The 24,146-nt window shown below is 53.5% G+C and overlaps 1 protein-coding gene across 1 annotated transcript in view; it reads right to left on the bottom strand.

Moving 5' to 3' along the window:
* MYO9B (myosin IXB) overlaps positions 1-24,146 on the bottom strand; it is a 113,789-nt gene continuing 89,643 nt past the window's right edge. The window contains exons 29-40 of the mRNA XM_060232757.1: positions 23,900-24,076; positions 21,007-21,048; positions 20,736-20,847; positions 16,894-16,967; positions 15,390-15,582; positions 15,135-15,263; positions 12,925-13,030; positions 7,960-8,091; positions 2,822-2,945; positions 2,285-2,332; positions 907-1,049; positions 1-147 (exon numbers count right to left, since the gene is read on the bottom strand). Coding sequence (XP_060088740.1) covers positions 9-147; positions 907-1,049; positions 2,285-2,332; positions 2,822-2,945; positions 7,960-8,091; positions 12,925-13,030; positions 15,135-15,263; positions 15,390-15,582; positions 16,894-16,967; positions 20,736-20,847; positions 21,007-21,048; positions 23,900-24,076 — 1,419 coding nt within the window. The 3' untranslated portion in view covers positions 1-8. The remainder of the gene's footprint in view (positions 148-906; positions 1,050-2,284; positions 2,333-2,821; positions 2,946-7,959; positions 8,092-12,924; positions 13,031-15,134; positions 15,264-15,389; positions 15,583-16,893; positions 16,968-20,735; positions 20,848-21,006; positions 21,049-23,899; positions 24,077-24,146) is intronic.

Consider the following 24,146-nt stretch of genomic DNA (forward strand, 5'->3'; position numbering starts at 1 on the left):
TTGGTACCTTAAGACTTAGCAGCCTGTTCCCTGTGACCGTCCCTCTCTTCTAGCAGGCTCTCGGTGCTGGCCGAAGTCTCCGAGTCGAGGTTCTCCTCATCAGAGGCCCGCTGGTCGAGTTCCGGCAGCCGATATGTTATGTCTTCCCTGGCCAGGAGAAAGGTGGTTACAACCTCCCAAACCAGAAGTATTTATCCCAGCACCTGCCAAGTAAGCCCCCACACCTCATCCCATGGCAGAAAAGGGACTGCCCCACCACAACTCTCCCTCTTCAGTGGAGGCGGGCTGGGCCGAGGCCAAGGCCGAAATCACACAGCAACAAAAACCTCCATGAGGTGAGATGGGAGCTGGGAGAGCTGAAAAGAATATGGTGCCTTCGGTCACACCCGAGGCAGAGCTCTGGGGCTTGTGGGTCTTTCTGCTGCAAGAAGCCCACACCTCCCTCCGCATATGGAGACGGAGGGGTTCCTGTTAGCTATAATGACCAGCAGCCGCTGGTGAATTTGCCATTCCAGAATCTGTCTGGGACCATTTTAAAGAAGACACTGAAGACGACACTGGAATTATATTTCGCCCTCCAGAATCTCAGAGTGGCTCACAATCTCCTTTCCCTTCCTCCCCCACAACAGACACCCTGTGAGGTAGGTGGGGCTGAGAGGGCTCTCCTAGAAGCTGCCCTTTCAAGGACAGAGTCTCAGAGCAGCCTACAATCTCCTTTCCCTTCCTCCCCCACAACAGACACCCTGTGAGGCAGGTGGGGGTGAGAGGGCTCTCACCGCAGCTGCCCTTTCAAGGACAACTCCTGTGAGAGCTATGGCTGACCCAAGGCCATTCCAGGAGCTGCAAGTGGAGAAGTGGGGAATCAAACCCGATCTCTGTGTTCTGCTCCCTGCGGGCCACACTCACTTCTCCTCCTTGATCGACTGGATCCGTTCCATCAACAGCTCCTTTTCCCGATTGTCGGCTTCTGCTGCCTCGTCCTCCTCTGGCAGTAAAAGCAGCTTGGGGGAGCCGCCGCCACTTGCTCCTTGGCCGGGGGGGCTTTTGCTCTGAGAGACAGAGAGGAAGGTGAGGTCGGGCTGTGGCGGAGGCCAGATGCTCTCCCTGGCTCTCCTTTCACCGTTCTTAGAAGGGGGCCAGGTGTCTGCTGGGGGGCCAGAAACATTTGCCGCTCACCAGCTTCTTTCAGCCCCTCTCTGGACTTGAAAGGCCGCCAAGGAGAACAGAGCGTGGGTCTGGTCTACCATGCAATCTATAATGCAAGAACCACTTGGGAGTGTTAGGGTTTGTAGAATCTTTCAGGCTCAAGCGCCGTGTTCTACTGGAGAAAGTTTTTCTTCCAGACGTTTCGTTCTCAGCTGGTTTTTTGACCACTGAGTGACACAGAGTGTTGGACTGGATGGGCCACTGGCCTGATCCCACATGGCTTCCCTTATGTTCTGTCTGCGGCAGTGATGCTCTGCCTTCTTGGTGCTTGAGGGGGGGGAAACAACAGTGGGAGGGCTTCTAGTGTCCTGGCCCCACAGATGGACCTCCTGATGGCACCTGGTTTTTTGGCCAGTGTGTGACACAGAGTGTTGGACTGGATGGGCCACTGGCCTGATCCAACATGGCTTCTCTTCTGTTCTTCTGTGACACAGTGTTGGACTGGATGGGCCACTGGCCTGATCCAACATGGCTTCCCTTATGTTCTGTCTGCAGAGTGATGCTCTGCCTTCTTGGTGCTTGTGGGGGGGAAGAAAAACGTCTGGAAGAAAAACTCTCTCCAGTAGAACACGGCACTTGAGCCCGAAAGATTCTACAAACCCTAATGATGTTGCCAGCCGTGAAAACCTGAAATCTTTGAGAACACTTGGGAGTGATTGGCACAACTCTGCAAACCGTTCTTCCCAGAGCCCGTGCCAGTTCGACAAACCAATGTCGAACACGAACCACAGAAACACCCTGTGAATTCTAGTAAAAATAAGAAGGCCGGCAAGCGAATCGACATATTTGGGATTGGTGCCAGAGGGTTCCAAGTCCAGGGTGGGGGAATCTTTGAGCATGACTGGGCCCCCACCAGGTACCCCTCTTTTCTTGAAAGAAAAACACTACTTAACATGCACACCCCACCCCCCAGCCAGTCTTGCAACCACCAATTTGTGACGTCTTGTTGAGTGGCCGGTGAGTCAACCCCAGCAGGCAGGCAGCCAGAGCACGTGCAGGGGTGGAGGGGGGACGGGGGGTGGTGGTGGAGGGGAGGACAATTTTCATGCACCGACAACACACTGGGCCTCGCACCTACCAGTGCTCCAGCCCGGGGGGAAGAAAAACCAAGTTTTACAGGCCACAGCTATAAAGGAAGAAAGATGAAGACCATGTTCAACCAAGGCAGAGAGAGGTTTCTTCCAGCTGCCCTCGGGTGGGGCAGAGAGAGGTCCTAACAGAGACCCACACGATGAACGGCTCGAGCGTCTTTGGGGCCCGGCTGCAACTGCAGCCCGTCTTCTAGAGACGCAGATTCCTCCCGCCTCCACGCTCCACCCCAGTCTTCCTCGCCCCTTCAGTTGGCTCCTCCCAAAGCCCCTGGGCATCTCCCTGCCTCTGTTGCCCAGACAACCAGGCCCTGCCCCTGCTGTCATCTCCCAGGGTCCAGGAGGCTGCTGGTGCCCACAAACAGGCTTTCCCCCTGCCCAACTCCCCAGGCGGAGAGGCCCAGCGAACACCGACGAGGACCCAGCAGCTGATCGATGGAGGCAAAATGAATCTGGAGCTACCCCTGGGACACCACCTGCCCCGTCCCCCCTCTCGAGGACTCTGCACCCCTCTGCCTCCTGCTCACCGTGTTCTGCCCAAGCAGCGACAGCCGCCGGAAGAAAATGCTCTCCTCTGCCTCCAGGTGGCAGATGTTGTCCATCTTAACCTTGTACTTCCTCATTTGCTCCTTTATGATCATCTCCACACATCTGCAGGGAGGGAAGAGGATCAGACAGTGGCTCTTAGCCACAGCGTATTGTTGGAACCCTCTGTCTGGGGCAGTGATGCTCTGTATTCTTGGTACTGGGGGGGAGAGACAGTGGGAGGGCTTCTAGTGTCCTGGCCCCACTGGTGGATGTCCTGATGGCACCTGGGTTTTTGGCCACTGTGTGACACAGAGTGTTGGACTGGATGGGGCACTGGCCTGATCCAACATGGCTTCCCTTATGTTCTGTCTGTGGCAGGAATGCTCTGCCTTCTTGGTGCTTGGGAGGGCTTCTAGTGTCCTGACCCCACTGGTGGACCTCCTGATGGCACCTGGTTTTTTGGCCATTAAGTGACACAGAGTGTTAGACTGGATGGGCCACTGGCCTGATCCAGCATGGCTTCCCTTATGTTCTGTCTGCGGCAGTGATGCTCTGCCTTCTTGGTGCTTGGGGGGGGGGGGGGGGACAACAGTGGGAGGGCTTCTAGTTTTCTGGCCCTACTGGTGGACCTCCTGATGGCACCTGTTTTTTTGGCCACTGAGTGACACAGAGTGTTGGACTGGATGGGGCACTGGCCTGATCCAACATGGCTTCCCTTATGTTCTGTCTGTGGCAGGAATGCTCTGCCTTCTTGGTGCTTGGGGGGGGGGGGGGGACAACAGTGGGAGGGCTTCTAGTGTTCTGGCCCTACTGGTGGACCTCCTGATGGCACCTGTTTTTTTGGCCACTGAGTGACACAGAGTGTTGGACTGGATGGGGCACTGGCCTGATCCAACATGGCTTCCCTTATGTTCTGTCTGTGGCAGGAATGCTCTGCCTTCTTGGTGCTTGGGGGGGGGGGGGGACAACAGTGGGAGGGCTTCTAGTGTCCTGACCCCACTGGTGGACCTCCTGATGGCACCTGGTTTTTTGGCCATTAAGTGACACAGAGTGTTAGACTGGATGGGCCACTGGCCTGATCCAGCATGGCTTCCCTTATGTTCTGTCTGCGGCAGTGATGCTCTGCCTTCTTGGTGCTTGGGGGGGCACAGTGGTAGGGCTTCTAGTGTCCTGGCCCCACTGGTTGACCTCCTGAGGTTGCCTGGGTTTTTTTGGCCACTCTGTGACACAGAGTAAGAGCCCCGTGGCGCAGAGTGGTAAAGCTGCAGCACTGGAATCCTAAGCTCTGCTCACGACCTGAATTCGATCCCAGTGGAAGCTGGGTTCATGTTGCCGGCTCTAAGTTGACTCCTTCCATCCTTCCGAGGTAAGTAAAAAGAGTCCCCAGCTTGCTGGGGGGAAAGTGTAGACGACTGGGGAAGGCCACGGCAAACCACCCCATGAAAAGTCTGCCGTGAAAACGTTGTGATGCGATGTCACCCCAGAGTCGGAAACGATGGGTTCTTGCACAGGGAACTACCTTTACTTTTTACCTTTGTAACACACAGTGTTGGGCTGGATGGGCCAATGGCCTGATCCAACATGGCTTCTCTTATGTTCTTAGATCTGTGGCAGTGATGCTTTGTATTCCTCATGCTTCGGTGGGGGGGGGGGGGGCAACAGGGCTTTTAGAGCTCTGGCCACACTGATGGACCTCCTGACGGCACTTCGGTTTTTTGGCTACTGTGTGACACAGAGTGTTGGACTGGATAGGCAATTGGCCTGATCCAAGATGGCTTCTCTTTTGTTCTTATGTGACAAAGAGTGTTGGACTGGATTGGCCACTGGCCTGATCCAACAGGGCTTCTCTTCTGTTCTTATGTGACACTGAGTGTTGGACTGGATGGGCCACTGGCCTGATCCAACATGGCTTCTCTTCTGTTCTTATGTGACACAGAGTGTTGGGACTGGATGGGCCATTGGTCTGACCCAACATGGCTTCTCTTTTGTTCTTATGTGACACAGAGGGTTGGACTGGATGGGCCATTGGCCTGATTCAAAATGGCTTCTCTTTTGTTCTTATGTGACACAGTGTTGGACTGGATGGGCCATTGGCATGACCCGACAAGGCTTCTCTTCTGTTCTTATGTGACACAGAGTGTTGGAATGGATGGGCCATTGGCCTGATCCAACAGGGCTTCTCTTATGTTCTTATGTGACACAGAGTGCTGGACTGGAGGGGCCATTGGCCTGATCCAACATGGCTTCTCTTATGTTCTTATGTGATACAGAGTGTTGGACTGGAGGGGCCACTGGCCTGATCCAACAGGGCTTCTCTTGTGTTCTTATGTGACACAAAGTGCTGGACTGGATAGGCCATTGGCCTGATCCAACAGGGCTTCTCTTATGTTCTTATGTGACACAGAGTGCTGGACTGGAGGGGCCATTGGCCTGATCCAGCAGGGCTTCTCTTATGTTCTTATGTGACACAGAGTGTTGGACTGGATGGGCCATTGGCCTGATCCAACATGGCTTCTCTTATGTTCTTATGTGACACAAAGTGCTGGACTGGATGGGCCATTGGTCTGATCCAACATGGCTTCTTTTATGTTCTTCTGTGACATAGAGTGTTGGACTGGAGGGGCCATTGACCTGATCCAACAGGGCTTCTCTTATGTTCTTATGTGACACAGAGTGTTGGACTGGATGGGCCATTGGCCTGATCCAATATGGCTTCTCTTATGTTCTTATGTGACACAGAGTGTTGGACTGGATGGGCCACTGGCCTGATCCAACAGGGCTTCTCTTATGTTCTTTTGTGACACAGAGTGTTGGACTGGATGGGCCACTGGCCTGATCCAACATGGCTTCTCTTATGTTCTTATGTGACACAGAGTGTTGGACTGGGTGGGCCACTGGCCTGATCCAACATGGCTTCTCTTATGTTCTTTTGTGACACAGAGTGTTGTACTGGATGGGCCACTGGCCTGATCCAACATGGCTTCTCTTATGTTCTTTTGTGACACAGAGTGTTGGACTGGAGGGGCCACTGGCCTGATCCAACATGGCTTCTCTTATGTTCTTTTGTGACACAGAGTGTTGGACTGGAGGGGCCACTGGCCTAATCCAACATGGCTTCTCTTATGTTCTTCTGTGACCCAGAGTGTTGGACTGGATGGGCCACTGGCCTGATCCAACAGGGCTTCTTTTATGTTCTTATGTGACTCAGAGTGTTGGACTGGATGGGCCACTGGCCTAATCCAACAGGGCTTCTTTTATGTTCTTATGTGACTCAGAGTGTTGGACTGGATGGGCCACTGGCCTGATCCAACATGGCTTCTCTTATGTTCTTATGTGACACAGAGTGTTGGACTGGATGGGCCATTGGCCTGATCCAACAGGGCTCCTCTTATGTTCTTATGTGACTCAGCGTGTTGGACTGGAGGGGCCACTGGCCTGATCCAACATGGCTTCTCTTATGTTCTTATGTGACACAAAGTGCTGGACTGGATGGGGCATTGGCCTGATCCAACATGGCTTCTTTTATGTTCTTCTGTGACATAGAGTGTTGGACTGGAGGGGCCATTGACCTGATCCAACAGGGCTTCTCTTAGGTTCTTATGTGACACAGAGTGTTGGACTGGATGGGCCATTGGCCTGATCCAATATGGCTTCTCTTATGTTCTTATGTGACACAGAGTGTTGGACTGGATGGGCCACTGGCCTGATCCAACAGGGCTTCTCTTATGTTCTTTTGTGACACAGAGTGTTGGACTGGATGGGCCACTGGCCTGATCCAACATGGCTTCTCTTATGTTCTTATGTGACACAGAGTGTTGGACTGGGTGGGCCACTGGCCTGATCCAACATGGCTTCTCTTTTGTTCTTTTGTGACACAGAGTGTTGTACTGGATGGGCCACTGGCCTGATCCAACATGGCTTCTCTTATGTTCTTTTGTGACACAGAGTGTTGGACTGGAGGGGCCACTGGCATGATCCAACATGGCTTCTCTTATGTTCTTTTGTGACACAGAGTGTTGGACTGGAGGGGCCACTGGCCTAATCCAACATGGCTTCTCTTATGTTCTTCTGTGACCCAGAGTGTTGGACTGGATGGGCCATTGGCCTGATCCAATAGGGCTTCTTTTATGTTCTTATGTGACTCAGAGTGTTGGACTGGATGGGCCACTGGCCTAATCCAACAGGGCTTCTTTTATGTTCTTATGTGACTCAGAGTGTTGGACTGGATGGGCCACTGGCCTGATCCAACATGGCTTCTCTTATGTTCTTATGTGACACAGAGTGTTGGACTGGTGGGGCCACTGGCCTGATCCAACAGGGCTTCTCTTATGTTCTTATGTGACACAGAGTGTTGGACTGGATGGGCCACTGGCCTGATCCAACAGGGCTTCTCTTATGTTCTTATGTGACACAGAGTGTTGGACTGGATGGGCCATTGGCCTGATCCAACAGGGCTCCTCTTATGTTCTTATGTGACACAGAGTGTTGGACTGGAGGGGCCATTGGCCTGATCCAACATGGCTTCTCTTATGTTCTTATGTGACACAGAGTGTTGGACTGGAGGGGCCACTGGCCTAATCCAACAGGGCTTCTCTGATGTTCTTATGTGACACAGAGTGTTGGACTGGAGGGGCCACTGGCCTAATCCAACAGGGCTTCTCTGATGTTCTTATGTGACACAGAGTGTTGGACTGGAGGGGCCATTGGCCTGATCCAACATGGCTTCTCTTATGTTCTTATGATCAAACAGCGGCCTTTCTTCAGCAGTGCCTTGCAGGACGGAGGGGAACGGGGAGAGCAGGACACAGCCACAGACGGTGGGGCCCAGATGCGCTGACCTCAGTCCTAGGGGGACACTCAGCAGGGGCGGAGTGGGGCTGCTGGAGGGGCTCACACACTGTGAGGTAAACATCCCCTCCCTTTGCCTCCCCCTGCTGGCTGCTCCCTCCTCTGCGCTCTACGGCCCCTTTGGGGAATGGGCAAAAGCATCTCTCTCCAAGGAGAAGAACAGCTGATTGTGGGAGGGGGCAAGAAGCTGAGCTCGGAACGCTCCTCCTATCCCTGGTGGGCTTGCAGAAAGAAAGCGGGGCTGCGGCCCCTCCCAGCTGGGCCCTCCGTGGTCCCCGGGCCAACTCACGTGGTGGTTTTGGAGACGTCCTTCATGCTCGTAAGGGGGTCGGAGTTGTCCGGGCAGCGCAAGAGGCAGGGGGCGAAGACAATCGCCAGGGCATTGGGGGACATGCGGTTGATGTCTTCCACCAGAGCCACCCTGGAGAGGACACAGGAGAGGAGAAACTGGGGCGTCTGACAAGCCCAGAAACGCTGGTGCCGCAAGACCCCTTCTGGGGCCCCAGGACTAGGCTCTGCCAGCCACCATCCTCCTTCCAGGTTTCCAGTCTGAGAAACACAGCCTGCCCCAACGGTTCTTGGTCCTTGGGGGCAGTTTCTTCCCTGAAGTCACTTCTACTCTAAGCAGGCTGCCCAGAATTCCGCCCCCCGCCCCCCCGCCATGCTGCAAGCCACTTTGCTCACAAGTCCAGTTGCCCCAAACTATGTTTGAAGAAGAATTGCATATTTATACCCAGCCCTTCTCTCTGAATCAGAGACTCAGAGCAACCTGCAGTCTCCTATATCTTCTCCCCCCACAACAGACACCCTGTGAGGTGGGTGGGGCTGAGAGAGCTCTGACAGAAGCTGCCCTTTCAAGGACAGAGTCTCAGAGTGGCTTACAATCTCCTATATCTTCTCCCCCCACAACAGACACCCTGTGAGGTGGGTGGGGCTGGAGAGGGCTCTCCCAGAAGCTGCCCTTTCAAGGGCAACCTCTGCCAGAGCTCGGGCTGACCCAAGGCCATTCCAGCAGCTGCAAGTGGAGGAGTGGGGAGTCAGACCCAGTTCTCCCAGATAGGAGTCCGCACACTTAACCACTACACACAACTGGAGGAGGAGAAGGAGAAGACTGCAGATTTATACCCCAACCTTCTGTCTGAATCAGAGACTCAGAGCGGCTTACAATCTCCTACAACTTCTCCCCCCACAACAGACACCCTGTGAGGCGGATGGGGCTGAGAGAGGTCTCCCAGAAGCTGCCCTTTCAAGGACAGAGGCTCAGAGCGACCTACAATCTCCTTTCCCTTCTAGAAGTAGTCACTTCTACTCTAAGCAGGCTGCCAGGAATTCCGCCCCCCGCCATGCTGCAAGTCACTTTGCTCACAAGTCCAGTTGTCCCAAACTATGTTTGAAGAAGAATTGCATATTTATACCCACCCCTTCTCTCTGAATCAGAGACTCAGAGCGACCTACAATCTCCTATATCTTCTCCCCCCACAACAGACACCCTGTGAGGCGGATGGGGCTGAGAGAGGTCTCCCAGAAGCTGCCCTTTCAAGGACAGAGGCTCAGAGCGACCTACAATCTCCTTTCCCTTCCTCCCCCACAACAGACACCCTGTGAGGCAGGTGGGGCTGAGAGAGCTCTCCCTGAAGCTGCCCTTTCAAGGACAGAGTCTCAGAGCGGCCTACAATCTCCTCTACTTTCCTCCCCCACAACAGATACCCTGTGAGGTGGGTGGGGCTGGAGAGAGCTCTCACAGCAGCTGCCCATTCAAGGACAACCTCTGCCAGAGCTATGGCTGACCCAAGGCCATTCCAGCAGCTGCAAGTGGTGGAGTGGGGAATCAAACCCGGTTCTCCCAGATAAGAGAGCTCTGGCTGACCCAAGGCCATTCTAGCAGCTGCAAGTGGAGGAGTGGGGAATCAAACCCGGTTCTCCCAGATAAGAGAGCTCTGGCTGACCCAAGGCCATTCCAGCAGCTGCAAGTGGAGGAGTGGGGAATCAAACCCGGTTCTCCCAGATAAGAGAGCTCTGGCTGACTCAAGGCCATTCCAGCAGCTGCAAGTGGTGGAGTGGGGAATCAAACCCGGTTCTCCCAGATAAGAGAGCTCTGGCTGACCCAAGGCCATTCCAGCAGGTGCAAGTGGAGGAGTGGGGAATCAAACCCGGTTCTCCCAGATAAGAGAGCTCTGGCTGACCCAAGGCCATTCCAGCAGCTGCAAGTGGGGGAGTGGGGAATCAAACCCGGTTCTCCCAGATAAGAGAGCTCTGGCTGACCCAAGGCCATTCCAGCAGCTGCAAGTGGTGGAGTGGGGAATCAAACCCGGTTCTCCCAGATAAGAGAGCTCTGGCTGACCCAAGGCCATTCCAGCAGGTGCAAGTGGAGGAGTGGGGAATCAATCCCGGTTCTCCCAGATAAGAGAGCTCTGGCTGACCCAAGGCCATTCCAGCAGCTGCAAGTGGAGGAGTGGGGAATCAAACCCGGTTCTCCCAGATAAGAGAGCTCTGGCTGACCCAAGGCCATTCCAGCAGCTGCAAGTGGTGGAGTGGGGAATCAAACCCGGTTCTCCCAGATAAGAGTCCGCACACTGAACCGCTACACCAAACTGGCTCTCCTGAGGAACTCACAGGGCCCTTCTTGGACCAGTTACCCAGCTCTGTCTGGTCAGATCTGTGCAAATGCTTCTCTCTCAGTTCCACAGATCTGTTCCACAACTAGGGCTTCCGGTGTGCAGCCCTGCTGAAGGACAGTGTGCAGCCAGCATTACAGCCCTGCCAGATCCGATGCCAGGCTGCCCAAAGCAGCTCCCCCAGTAATAGCTACAAACAGGGAGAAGAGCAGCATGAATCCATGCAGGGGAACTTCTGGAGGGAGCAGCGTTCTACACCGCCTGGCCCTTGGTCTCTCTAGCCCAGGACTGCCTCCGGCAGAGAAGAGGCGTTAAGGTGCTCCTCAGCCCTCTTTCTAAACGATTCAGGAAGCACAGAGAGCCAGGAAGCTCTGGGTCGCAGCAGTTCCCCCTCCCTCGTGCTCCAGACCTTTGGAATTCTGACACAGCGTGGAAGGCGCAGCCACAGAACAACCGCTGCAGCTGACCTTGGTATTATAATCACCACAGAGGAAGGGGTTTCAGCGGGAATGCAAGCAAACAAATACTGCATTGAAAAAACAATGCAAATGCTTCAATCCAAATTGAGAGACAGTCTGGCGTAGTGGTGAAGTGCACAATCTCTTATCTGGGAGAACTGGGTTTGATTCCCCACTCCTTCACTGGCACCTGCTGGAATGGCCTTGGGTCAGCCAGAGATCTCTTATCTGGGAGAACCGGGTTTGATTCCCCACTCCTCCACTTGCACCTGCTGGAATGGCCTTGGGTCAGCCAGAGCTCTCTTATCTGGGAGAACCGGGTTTGATTCCCCACTCCTCCACTTGCAGCTGCTGGAATGGCTTTGCGTCAGCCAAAGCTCTCTTATCTGGGAGAACCGGGTTTGATTCCCCACTCCTGCACTTGCACCTGCTGGACTGGCCTTGGGTCAGCCAGAGCTCTCTTATCTGGGAGAACCGGGTTTGATTCCCCACTCCTCCACCTGCACCTGCTGGAATGGCCTTGGGTCAGCCAGAGCTCTCTTATCTGGGAGAACCAGGTTTGATTCCCCACTCCTCCACTTCCACCTGCTGGAATGGCCTTGGGTCAGCCAGAGCTCTGGCAGAGGTTGTCCTTGAAAGGGCAGCTGCTGTGAGAGCCCTCTCCAGCCCCACCCACCTCACAGGGTGTCTGTTGTGGGGGGAGAAGATCTAGGAGATTGTAAGCCGCTCTGAGACTCTGTCCTTGAAAGGGCAGCTTCTGGGAGAGCTCTCTCAGCCCCACCCCCTTCACAGGGTGTCTGTTGTGGACGAGGAAGGGAAAGGATATTGTAGGCTGCTCTGAGACTCTGTCCTTGAAAGGGCAGCTTCTGGGAGAGCTCCCTCAGCCCCACCTGCCTCACAGGGTGTCTGTTGTGGGGGAGGAAGGGAAAGGAGATTGTAGGCCCCTCTCTGTCCTTGAAAGGGCAGCTTCTGGGAGAGCTCTCTCAGCCCCACCCGCCTCACAGGGTGTCTGTTGTGGGGGAGGAAGGGAAAGGAGATTGTAGGTTGCTCTGAGACATTGTCCTTGAAAGGGCAGCTTCTGGGAGAGCTCTCTCAGCCCCACCCCCTTCACAGGGTGTCTGTTGTGGACGAGGAAGGGAAAGGATATTGTAGGCTGCTCTGAGACTCTGTCCTTGAAAGGGCAGCTTCTGGGAGAGCTCCCTCAGCCCCACCTGCCTCACAGGGTGTCTGTTGTGGGGGAGGAAGGGAAAGGAGATTGTAGGCCCCTCTCTGTCCATGAAAGGGCAGCTTCTGGGAGAGCTCTCTCAGCCCCACCTACCTCACAGGGTGTTTGTTGTGGTGGGGGGAAGGTAGAGGAGATTGTGACCGCTCTGAGATTCAGAGTATAGGGCGGGATATAATCCAAAATCATCATCATCTTCTTCTAATATAATTTTAAACCAGTGTATACAATGCCTTCCGACCTTCCCTTCTACTATAAGCTATGAACCTTGAGCCTGTCTTAGATGTCACTGAAATCGGGATCCGGTTTGACAGCCTGATAACTGAAGAAGACCAGTCTTGAAATGTCTTGAAATCTAGAGGGGACATCTTAGGAAGGCGGTGAAGATGTCGTGGTCCTTCCTACTGGAAAGGATTTCAGAACGTGTCATGCACTGTATTAGCGACTTTATTTACCGAAGGAAGGAATTGTTTAAAGACTACTAATCCCTGTGGAAGCGACTGATTTTTAATGTTTTGTAATGAATTGCAATTCTTTCGGAGGAAAGGTTATGAAGACACTGTATACACTGGCTTAAAATTATATTAGGATTTGCACTGTTTTTCAGTGGTACTGTTTGTAGCAGCTGACCTCGAGGCACCCCACGAAGATCTCGGGGCCGCGCTGGGAAACTGCTGCCAAAACGTTTTTAAAAATCCGCACTGTCTAGTCAAGCCCCCGGATGCTTTGCAGGACAAATGCCCCACCCAGCCTTCCCTGAGCACCTTCTAGAAACAATTGGGGTGCACCGGGGAAAAGGTGCGGGTGGGCATCACAGCACCCACAAGCCGCTAGTGCGGAGGCTGCCTTCAGACCTTCCCACTCCTGCCACGAGGACCTCACGGGATTGTGGCTCTGCAGGATGCCCCAAAGAAGAACGGGCAGAGGACAAAGGATTCAAGAAAGACCCTCTTCCTTACTTGACCAGGTGGAAGACAAGCCTCTCCAAGGTGTTGTGGTTGGCCTGTGGGAGTTGCTCCAGGACGCTGTAGATGGCACAGAGCCGCTCTTGCTTCCCGGGGAGTTCTGCAAGAGTGGAGAGGAAGGAAGGACACGTTTTGCCAGCAGCTGCAGGGGGCTGATACGCAGCAGCAGGGTTACAGCCGTAGCCGAGGATCTCCTTACCTTAGGGACTGTCTCCCCCCACCCCCACACTTAGATCTGGATCACAAAATCTGTTATCGAACCCCGGGCCCAGGGAGGCAAAGCTAAAATCCACCGGGAAGAGAACCTTCTCGATCGTGGCCCCCTCCTGGTGGAGCCCTGTGGTGCAGAGTGCTAAAGCTGCAGTACCGCAGTCGGAGCCCTCTGCTCACGGCCTGAGTTCGATCCCCGGCGGAAGCTGCGTTCACGTAGCCAGCTCCAGGTTGACTCAGCCTTCCATCCTTCCGAGGTCGGTCAAATGAGCCCCCAGCTTGCTGGGGGGAAAGTGTAGAGGACTGGGGAAGGCAATGGCAAACCACCTCGTAAAAAGTCTGCCATGAAAACGTTGGGAAAGCAACATCACCCCAGAGTCAAAAACGACTGGTGCTTGCACAGGGGACGACCTTTACCTTTTATGGTGGAACCAGCTACCGGAAGAGATTAGAGCCTTGCGGGACCTATTCCAGTTCCACAAACCTTGTAAAGGTAAAGGCAGTCCCCTGTGCAAGCACCAGTCATTTTCGACACTGGGGTGACGTTGCTTTCACAGCAGACTTTTTACGGGGTGGCTTGCCATTGCCTTCCCCAGTCATCTCCACTTTTCCCCCAGCAAGCTGGGGACTCATTTTAATGACCTCGGAAGGATGGAAGGCTGAGTCAACCTGGAGCCGCCTACCTGAACCAGCTTCCGCTGGAATTGAACTCAGGTTGTGAGCAGAGGGCTCTGACTGCAGTACTGCAGCTTTATCGCTCTGCGCCACGGGGCTCATAACTCACAAGCCTTCTAAGACAACACTATTCCAGTTAGCCTTTGACTAAAGGATACCTAGAGCAGTGGTTCCCAACCTTTTTGGCACCAGGGACCGGTTTTGTGGAAGACAATTTTATCACGGACCGGGGGGGGGGGGACACAATGGTTTTGGGATGATACAATTGTGCGCTTTATTTTGGTGTGGTGGTTAAGCGTGCGGACTCTTATCTGGGAGAACCGGGTTTGATTCCTCACTCCTCCACTTGCAGCTACTGGAATGGCCTTGGGTCAGCCAGAGCTCTTGCAGAGTTGTCCTTGAAAGGGATATTAACAATGCTAGCAGCATACTGTTTTAACCGTTTTGTTATTTACTGAATGTTGAATGTTGCACGACTTCGAATGTATCATCGTTTCTCTGTGATTTTATTCCTTGTGAGCCACCCTGAGCCTGCTTCAGCGGAGAGGCCAGGATATAAATCTAAGAAATAGTGATACTAACATCATAACAATCTCCAGATAATCAGCATCCCACTGGGCCAACCCACCACACTCAAGGTGGCTCACGTTCAGGCCCTGCAGCTCATCTCAAGGGACACCGGGGAAGTCAACAGCAGGGCAGGACAATCCGGTGAAGGTTAATTCAAAGCAGCGGCGCTCCATCAGAGGCCTCCACGCAGCTCCTGAACCTTTCTGAGGGTTTGTATCGAAATGGTTTAGCTGTTTTATCAAAGTATATATTTTTGTTTTCCCCTAGCCTCTACAAGCCCGCATTAACCACTGGAGAAGCCCACACCACCCTTTCTCCACTTCTTATGTGATTTTGGGTAGTGGGTGGCTTGCTGGTTTTTTGACTGGGGGTGGGGGAGGAGAGCCCCAGGCGAGCGAGGCCTGCTTGGGCTGGCTGGATCTCAAAGCCAGCCCAAGCAGGCTTCACTCACCCGGGGCTCTCTTTTCTTGCACTGGGGTTGCTTTTGGCTGAGGGGAGGGGCAGGATATGCTAACGAGCTATGCTAATGAGTTCTACCGCCTATTTTTCTACAAAACGACTCCTGCTCAAAAAAGCAAGCGAGAAGCAAAGCTGCACTGATGTCCAAACCGGCAATGCGACGCAAAAGACGACCTTGGCTTCGTTGTGCTGAGTTCAGGACAACAGGAGTTTTTCCTGGTCCCACCATCTAGGTGTGGAACTCCACTGGGGGGGTTGATGAAGCACCCCACACATCCCTGAACACTCACCCACTGCCCGGAGGAAGTCGTTGTAGTGGGCAAAGGTCATGAGCGGGTCGGGCAATTCCCGCAGCCACTGTTTGAAGATGCCCGCGATGGTGTGAACCGGGTAATTCTCCAGCCGCACTGCGTTTGGGTCTGGGAGGGAAGAGAAGGGCAGGATTTCTCTGCATGGCCAAATGTTCCACGCTGCGGGGGGGGGGGGGGGGAGGAATTCTCCCTAGAGGACACACCACCCCCCAAAAGTGGCAGCTCCAAACTCACCTGCCTGCAGGGCTTGCTTTAGCTCCCTCATGCGATTCGCAGAGCCTGACTTCCGGTAGATGCCTTCGGTGTAGAGGCCGTGCATCTCCACGTACTCCAAGAGCTTTTCCATGACAACAGGGACAGAGTTCTTCTCGCTGGTCAAGGCACTCACGGACACCCCAAAGTGACGGGGCTCCACCTCTTGGTCCTCCTGGGGCAAGAAGAAGACAACTCTAGATTTATACCCCGCCCTTCTCTCTGAATCAGAGACTCAGAGCAGCTTACAATCTCCTATATCTTCTCCCCCCACAACAGACACCCTGTGAGGTGGATGGGGCTGAGTGAGCTCTCCCCAGAAGCTGCCCTTTCAAGGACAGAGTCTCAGAGCGGCCTACAATCTCCTTTCCCTTCTTCTCCCAGAACAGACACCTTGTGAGGTGGGTGGGGCTGAGAGAGCTCTCCCAGAAGCTGACCTTTCAAGGACAGAGGCTCAGAGCAGCCTACAATCTCCTTTCCCTTCTTCCCCCAGAACAGACACCTTGTGAGGTGGGTGGGGTTGAGAGAGCTCTCCCAGAAGCTGCCCTTTCAAGGACAGAGTCTCAGAGCGGCCTACAATCTCCTTTCCCTTCTTCCCCCAGAACAGACACCTTGTGAGGTGGGTGGGGCTGAGACAGCTCTCCCAGAAGCTGCCCTTTCAAGGACAGAGTCTCAGAGCGGCCTACAATCTCCTTTCCCTTCTTCCCCCAGAACAGACACATTTTGAGGTGGGTGGGGCTGAGAGAGCTCTCCCAGAAGCTGCCCTTTCAAGGACAGTCTTACAGAGCGGCCTACAATCTCCTTTCCCTTCTCCCCCCAGAACAGACACCTTGTGAGGTGGGTGGAGCTGAGACAGCTCTCCCAGAAGCTGCCCTTTCAAGGACAGAGTCTCAGAGCGGCCTACAATCTCCTTTCCCTTCTTCCCCCAGAACAGACACCTTTTGAGGTAGGTGGGGCTGAGAGAGCTCTCCCAGAAGCTGCCCTTTCAAGGACAGAGTCTCAGAGCGGCCTACAATCTCCTTTCCCTTCTTCCCCCAGAACAGACACCTTGTGAGGTGAGTGGGGCTGAGCGAGCTCTCCCAGAAGCTGCCCTTTCAAGGACAGAGGCTCAGAGCAGCTTATAATCTCCTTTCCCTTCCTCTCCCACAATAGACGCCCTGTTCGTTCATCCTATGTGGCTCTTATGTTAAGCAAGTTTGACCACCCCTGTTCTAGATCGACACGCTTGCTTCCTTCCTCTGGGGCAGGGGTATTTTTGTTTGTTTCTGAGGACCCGGGGCCTACATGTGGGAGTCTTGGCTAAACGAAGAACCATTCTGCCCCCTGCTGCCCCAGAGGAGGCACTGGGGCTCTGTTTCCCCAGCAGCCCTTTGTGGACCTTGTCGCGGGAAGGCAGCCAAGAAAATGCTACCATGGAGCAGTGACATAACATGGGCTTCCACCTCACTTGCAGTAGGCCTGGCGCACGACGGAGGCCTCATCCTACCTTCTTCCCCGAGGACGACACGCAGGCACTCTGGATCCGGGACAGGCACTTCTTGTGGCAAGTCAGCTTGCAGACTGGAGGGGGCGAGAGAGAAAGGGGGGCCTGTTAGAGCAGATCCCATCAGCTCCCCCTTCGCCATCTAGCTACAAGAGCCAGCAAGGGAGAGCTGTTGGTTACCATGTCAGTCTAGGATCGGAGAGACCCAGGTTCTAGTCCCTGCTCTGCCGCAGAATTGGACCACTGGATGCTTACTGTGAAGGGCCTGTCTCCTCTGAGACTTCCCCCAAGCCCCACCCGCGGCCTCAGGCTGCTGGGAATCAGAATCCTGACCTCCCTTATAGGGCGGCTGCCGGCACAAGAAGGTAACATGTGAAGCCCCTTGAACAATGACGGTCAGTCCACAAAAGAGGAAGCTGTGAAAAACCGGAAATATGAAAAGCACTAGGCTCACGACTAAATATTTCAAAAGTTGAAAACAATTTATACAGTTCATAAACAAATTCAAAGTACAAGCCATAAACCCAAATAGTGCCAATTTACAATACTGACTCGAGTCAACATTGGTTCGAGTTTGGTTCGAGTCAATAGGGTTGCCAATTCGAGAAATATCTGGGGACTTTGGGGGTGGAGCCGGGAGACTTTGGGGGTGGAGCCAGGAGATATTGGGGGTGGAGCCAGGAGATATTGGGGTGTGACAAGCATAATTGAACTCCAAGGGAGTTCTGGCCATCACATTTAAAGGAACAGAACACCTTTTTAAATGCCTTCCTTCCATAGGAAATAATGAAAGATAGGGGTACCTTCTTTTATTTTGAAACTTGGGGGGGTATTTTGGGGAAAGGCACTAGATGCTATGCTGAAAATTTGGTGCCTCTACCTCAAAACACAGCCCCCACAGAGTCCCCAATACCTCCACATTAATTCTCCATTATACCCTATGAGAATCGATCACATAGGGAATAATGAAGCAGACATTCCCCCCCGCCCCCATTTCTAGCCACTCTGAAGCGAGGGGTTGGCCTCTCTACTCATGAGTTGCTGCCAACTTCTTCCAAGTAACACAGACACCCCATCCCAAGAGGAAGCCTTTCCAATGGGAGACTGGAGCCTCTAGAGGTGGAAAGTCACATGCTGGCTTTGGGGGCGGGGCTTCCCCCTGCCGGCCAGCTGACTGGGGACGGGAAGGAGCCTGGGGGATTGGCAAGCCAACGAGTCAGTATTGTAAATTGGCACTATCTAATTGTAATTGTAATAGTAATTGGCATTACCTAATAGTAATTATTTGATAGTGATTTTTGGAATAATCTGTAACAGTTTGCATAAAAATTACTTAGGCAGTTAAGAATTCCTAGCAACGCTTACTTAGTAGTTTAATGATAATATGGGTTCAATTAGATTGACTGTATTTTGACGCAGGAATTATTGCCTTTACTTCAATCTTGTTTTCATCTTGATCTCTCTCCTTGGATAGAAAATGGTCTACATATCTAGACACATCTATATAACTTAAAATCCTTCCTAGATATTTTATTGTACGTACGCAAGTATTTATGCTTGTTTATAACCCGATTCCATAAGATTATTTGTATACGACTATTAATATTGATATTAACTCGTATATTTTCAAAACTCAATAAAATATATAAAGGAGCCGAGTGCTTTTCGTATTTCCTTGAGCCACGAAAGCATCACAGAAACACAGAAAATGCTTTTGCTTTTTCTAGATTGCCTATTTCAAGGAAAGCAGAGGCTGCTGGGGCAGAAACGGAGAAGGCCTCCCCCAGAGCAGGAGAGAGCCAAGGCAGACGGGCTTCCTGTGCAGAAACCAAGGGAGGCGGGCTCGCAAAACAGGGTGGCAGCCGCCAGTCCTTCCAACCAGGACTGGAGTAACAATGAGGTCAAGGAGGCTCTGGCTGGTGGGCCCCCATGCCTTTAGGGGCCCTGGTCCGGCTCCCCGCCCCGCCGTTTCCCCCCTGCTTCCTGCCCTCCCAGCCTGTACACACAGCCAGCCACTGAGCCGCTCTTTGCCCGACTTGCCTGGTGCGGCTGCTGCTGGTGCTGTTGCCAAGTTTGCCTCTCTTTGCCTCTCCCCCGCAGCTTTGTCAAGGGGGCTTTGGAGAAGGGGCCTGCGGGCTGCGGGGGGGGGAGCTGTGGGTGGTGGGGTGGGTGCTCCAAGATCATTTGCAAGGGACCCCCCAAGATTTTGAAGAAGAATTGCAGATTTATGCCCCGCCCTTCTCTCTGAATAAGAGGCTCAGAGCGGTTTAAAATCTCCTATATCTTCTCCCCCCACAGCAGTCACCCTGTGAGGCGGGTGAGGTTGAGAGAGCTCTCCCAGAAGCTGCCCTTTCAAGGACAGAGGCTCAGAGCGGCCTACAATCTGCTTTCCCTTCCTGCCCCACAACAGACACCCTGTGAGGCAGATGGGGCTGAGAGGGCTCTCCCAGAAGCTGCCCTTTCAAGGATAGAGTCCCAGAGCGGCCTACCATCTCTTTTCTCTTCCTCCCCCACAATAGACACCCTGTGAGGCAAGTGGGGATGAGAGAGCTCTCCCAGAAGCTGCCCTTTCAAGGACAGAGTCTCAGAGCGGCCTACAATCTCCTTTCACTTCCTCCCCCACAACAGACACCCTGTGAGGCAGATGGGGATGGAAAGAGCTCTCCAAGAAGCTGCTCTTTCCAGGACAGAGGCTCAGAGCGGCCTACAATCTCCTTTCCCTTCCTTCCCCACAGCAGACACCCTGTGAGATGGGTGGGGCTGAGAGAGGTCTCCCAGAAGCTGTCCTTTCAAGGACAGAGTCCCAGAGTGGCCTACAATCTTCTTTCCCTTCCTCCCCCACAATAGACACCCTGTGAGGCGGGTGGGGCTGCGAGACCTCTCCCAGAAGCTGCCCTTTCAAGGACAGAGTCCCAGAGTGGCCTACAATCTCCTTTCCCTTCCTCCCCCACAACAGACACCCTGTGAGGTGGGTGGGGCTGCGAGACCTCTCCCAGAAGCTGCCCTTTCAAGGACAGGGTCTCAGAGCGGCCTACAATCTCCTTTCCCTTCTTCCCCCACAACAGACACCCTTTGAGGCGGGTGGGGCTGACTGAGCTCTCACAGAAGCTGCCCTTTCAAGGACAGAGTCTCAGAGTGGCCTACAATCTCCTTTCCCTTCTTCCCCCACAACAGACACCCTGTGAGGTGGGTGGAACAGAGAGAGCTCTCACAGAAGCTGCCCTTTCAAGGACAGAGTCTCAGAGTGGCCTACAATCTCCTTTCCCTTCTTCCCCCACACCAGACACCCTGTGAGGAGGGTGGGGCTGAGAGGGCTCTCCCAGAAGCTCCCCTTTCAAGGACAGAGTCTCAGAGCAGCCTACAATCTCCTTTCCCTTCCTCCCCCAGGGTATATTGGCTATAAATTCAATATCATCATCTTCTTCTTTAATTCAGTCCGTTGGAATGGATGAATCGTCATGAGTTTTTAAGAAGCTGGAAACTGACATTATTAAAAGGACTTGGCTAAATAAATTAATGTAATTTTGATAGAATTGTTAATTGTCACTTCATTGTAATTAGGTTGAACTTTTGACCTTTCACTTCTTGTGTTGTATATCTTTAAGCTATTGTTGTTTAGTTTATAAGTTTTTGTCTTCAAAATTTTGCAATTAGATTACCAAGTTGTGTTCCGAGTTTTTCTCCGTTAATTAATTCACAGTTTATACTTGGTTTCTCACTCCCTTGGGTGGTGGCTGGCAGAGAATGTCCAGCCTCCTCCTCTGGGTGGGGAGGGGCTCTCCCGTCACTGTGCAGTCATCTCTGCCTCCCTGGGCCAACCCCCCCCCCCCCATTGCCCCACTCACTGCTGCAAAGGCAGGCCTTCTCCATGGGCCAGATGTAGGAGCTGCATTGCTCACAGGACTGGAGGATGTTCACTTGGTAGCTCACGAAGACGTGGCCGAGGAGCTCTTCCACCTGGCAGACCAAGAGGAGGAGAGGGTGGCGGGTGAGAGCAGGGCTCCCGGCAGGGAGAGCACCAAGCCCCAATGATGCTCCTCCCACCACCCTGCTGGGCCCATGGGAGGTGGCTCCAGCCCTCACACCCTTTCCCTCCCCCGGCAAGACTCCACTCACCACTCGCTCCTGCTTCCGTTTCTTCTTCTGGGCTTTGCTCTGCTGTTGGAGGAAAAGACGAAAGGGGCACATGAGCCTTGGGTCCTCTCCCCAATACTGGCCTGCCTTCCTTGGGCTGGTCTCAAAAGTAGGGGTGGAATTCTAGCAGGAGCTCCTTTGCATATTAGGCCACACACCCCTGATTGAGAGAGCCAGTTTGGTGTGAGAGCCAGTTTGGTGAAGTGCGCGGACTCTTATCTGGGAGAACCGGGTTTGATTCCCCACTCCTCCACTTGCACCTGCTGGAATGGCCTCGGGCCAGCCATAGCTCTCTCAGAGTTGTCCCTGAAAGGGCAGCTTCTGGGAGAGCTCTCTCAGCCCCACCTACCTCACAGAGTGTCTGTTGTGGCGGAGGAAGGGAAAGGAGATTGTAGGCTGCTCTGAGACTCTGTCCTTGAAAGGGCAGCTTCTGGGAGTGCGCTCTCAGCCCCACCCACCTCACAGGGTGTTTGTTGTGGGGGAGGAAGGGAAAGGAGATTGTAGGCTGCTCTGAGACTCTGTCCTTGAAAGGGCAGCTGCTGTGAGAGCCCTCTCAGTCCCACCCACCTCATAGGGTGTCTGTTGTGGGGGGAGAAGATATAGGAGATTGTAAGCCACTCTGAGTCTCTGATTCAGAGAGAAGGGCGGGGTATAAATCTGCAGTCTTCTTCTTCTTCTGATGTAGCCAATCCTCCCAGAGCTTATAAAAAAGAGCCTTGTAAGCAATGAGGATCCTGTGAATTTAGGGGGAGGTGTTTGTGAGTTTAGAGCGGTTCCTCAGTGGAACAGGCTTCCTCGGGAGGTGGTGGGCTCTTCTTCCTTGGAGGTTTTTCAACAGAGGTTGGATGGCTACCTGACAGCAATGAAGATCCTGTGAATTTAGGGGGAGGTGTTTGTGAGTTTCCTGCATTGTGCAGAGGGTTGGACTAGACGACCCTAGAGGTCCCTTCCAACTCTATGATTCTAAGCTCTTGGAAGATTGGCTACATCAGGCGGGTGTGGCCTAATATGCAAAGCAGCTCCTGCTAGAATTCTGCCCGTGCTCAAAAACATTTAGGGAACACACACCTCTTCCCCGCCAAGGGGTTCTTTTCCATTGGAGGTACCCGGGTGGGGTGGAGATTTCAGCTGCTCCATGGGGAGCTGGCAAGCTGAAGAACACTCCCATTTTCCTCCTGTCCCGCCTGGGACCCAATTACGAGGCCCAGTTGTAGGGATACGGTCCCCCACCTTTTTAAGCACTTTGGGAATCCTGACACAGAGGGGCTACAAAATGTCTCCCAAGGCTTACCTTTACTCACACAGTAATGATCATGGTGCTGTGGTGGCAACTGCCATCAAAACAAGGTTTTTAAAAACCCGGACAGCCAATCAAATCTCCACCGGCCAATCAGAAGCCTTGCTGGGTAAAGCCCTCAATTGGCCCTGCCCATTTTCTAAATCACTTGGGAGGCATGGGGAAAGATGGTGGCAAGGGCCAGGGTACCCGTTGGCATCGCTCTGGGGGCCCACGATAGATTCTTTCTGGGGGTGGACAGCCTCATTCTGCCCTGGGGAGCAGAGCGGCCTGCCACAACCCACAGCTGCGCCTCCTCCCACCCTCGCTTCCTACAAAGCCAGGCCAGTTCAGTCTAAAGCAGGGGTGTTAAACTCATTTGTTATGAGGGCCACATCTGACATAAATGAGACTTTGTTGGGCCATACTGAGCCAGTCTGTGTGTGTACCTATTTAAGATTAGGTAGCAGAGAGATAACCTTTATAAGGACACAGACAAACACAATTAAAGATTTTTTTTAAAAAAAAACCCTCAAAACACGCTTAAAATGTTAGCACTCATTGGTCTCAAAGGTGCTTTCTTTGTATTTCTCCCATGGGATCCAGGGAAGTGGGCAAAGGAAGCTCTGGCTCTTTCCTTCCTTCCCCAGGGGACCAGGAGGGAGAGGAGCCTCAGCCAATAAAAGAAAGAGAGGCTTGGCTCAGTAGCTCTGCTGTGCGATTGAGAGAGCCTGGCAAAGCAAGCTCTCCCTCCGCCCCCTTCCTCCCCAAGGGAGGAGCCTCAGCCAATGGAGAAAATAGAGGTTTTGTTCTGCAGCTCCTGCGCGATTGAGAAGAAGACGATGATGATATTGGATTTATATCCTGCCCTCCACTTCGAAGAGTCTCAGAGCGGCTCATAATCTCCTTTCCCTTCCTCCCTCACAACAGACACCCTGTGAGGTGGGGTGGGTGGGGCTGGAGAGGGATCTCACAGCAGCTGCCCTTTCAAGGAGAGAGTCTCAGAGCAGACTACAATCTCCTTTCCCTTCCTCCCCCACAACAGGCACCCTGTGAGGTGGGTGGGGCTGAGAGGGCTCTCCCAGCAGCTTCCCTTTCAAGGACAACCTCTGCCAGAGCTATGGCTGACCCAAGGCCATGCTAGCAGGTGCAAGTGGAGGAGTGGGGAATCAAACCCAGTTCTCCCAGATAAGAGTCTGCACGCTTAACCACTACACCAAACTGGCTCTCCGCACCAAACTGGCTCTCCAGTTTGAGCAAGCCTTGCAAAGCAAGCTGTGATGCAGAAGGAAGCGAGAGAGAGGAAGAAGGAAGCAGATGACAGCCGGTCGCTCAGGGGCCTGATTTGGCCCCCGGGCTGCATGTTTGACACCCCTGGCTTAAAGCAAAGCCACACACCACAGGGCTTCAGAATTCCCAGGGCAAGAGGAGGCAAACCCCGCCCCCCTATCAACACAAACGCCCCAGGCTTGGGTGCAGTTCAGGGTCCTCCCGGAGTAAGTTGGGCTCTACAGCGAATGCACCAAAGGCCCCCTCCCCCCAGCCCAGCAACCCTGGGAGAGACCCCTGACCCGAAAGCGCCAGGCAGGGAAGGCCAACCTTATGATGCTCCAGCAGCTCCTTCTTGGCGTAGCTGCGGGCAAACTCATCCAGGAGGGATTGGAAAAGGTTCAAGACCAGCTTCACGTCCTTCTCCTCTCTCTGCTTGGCCAAGTTCACCACGAGCAGCTGGTAGTTGTCCATCAGGTCCCGGTAGCCCACATGGATCTGCCCGTTCTAGCAAATGCAAGGAAAAAAATAATTATCCTCCCCTCCCAACAGCATTTAAGGATACCAAGCGCAGAGA

This window comes from Heteronotia binoei, chromosome 2 (genome assembly GCF_032191835.1).
Source record: "Heteronotia binoei isolate CCM8104 ecotype False Entrance Well chromosome 2, APGP_CSIRO_Hbin_v1, whole genome shotgun sequence".
Lineage (NCBI taxonomy): Eukaryota > Metazoa > Chordata > Lepidosauria > Squamata > Gekkonidae > Heteronotia > Heteronotia binoei.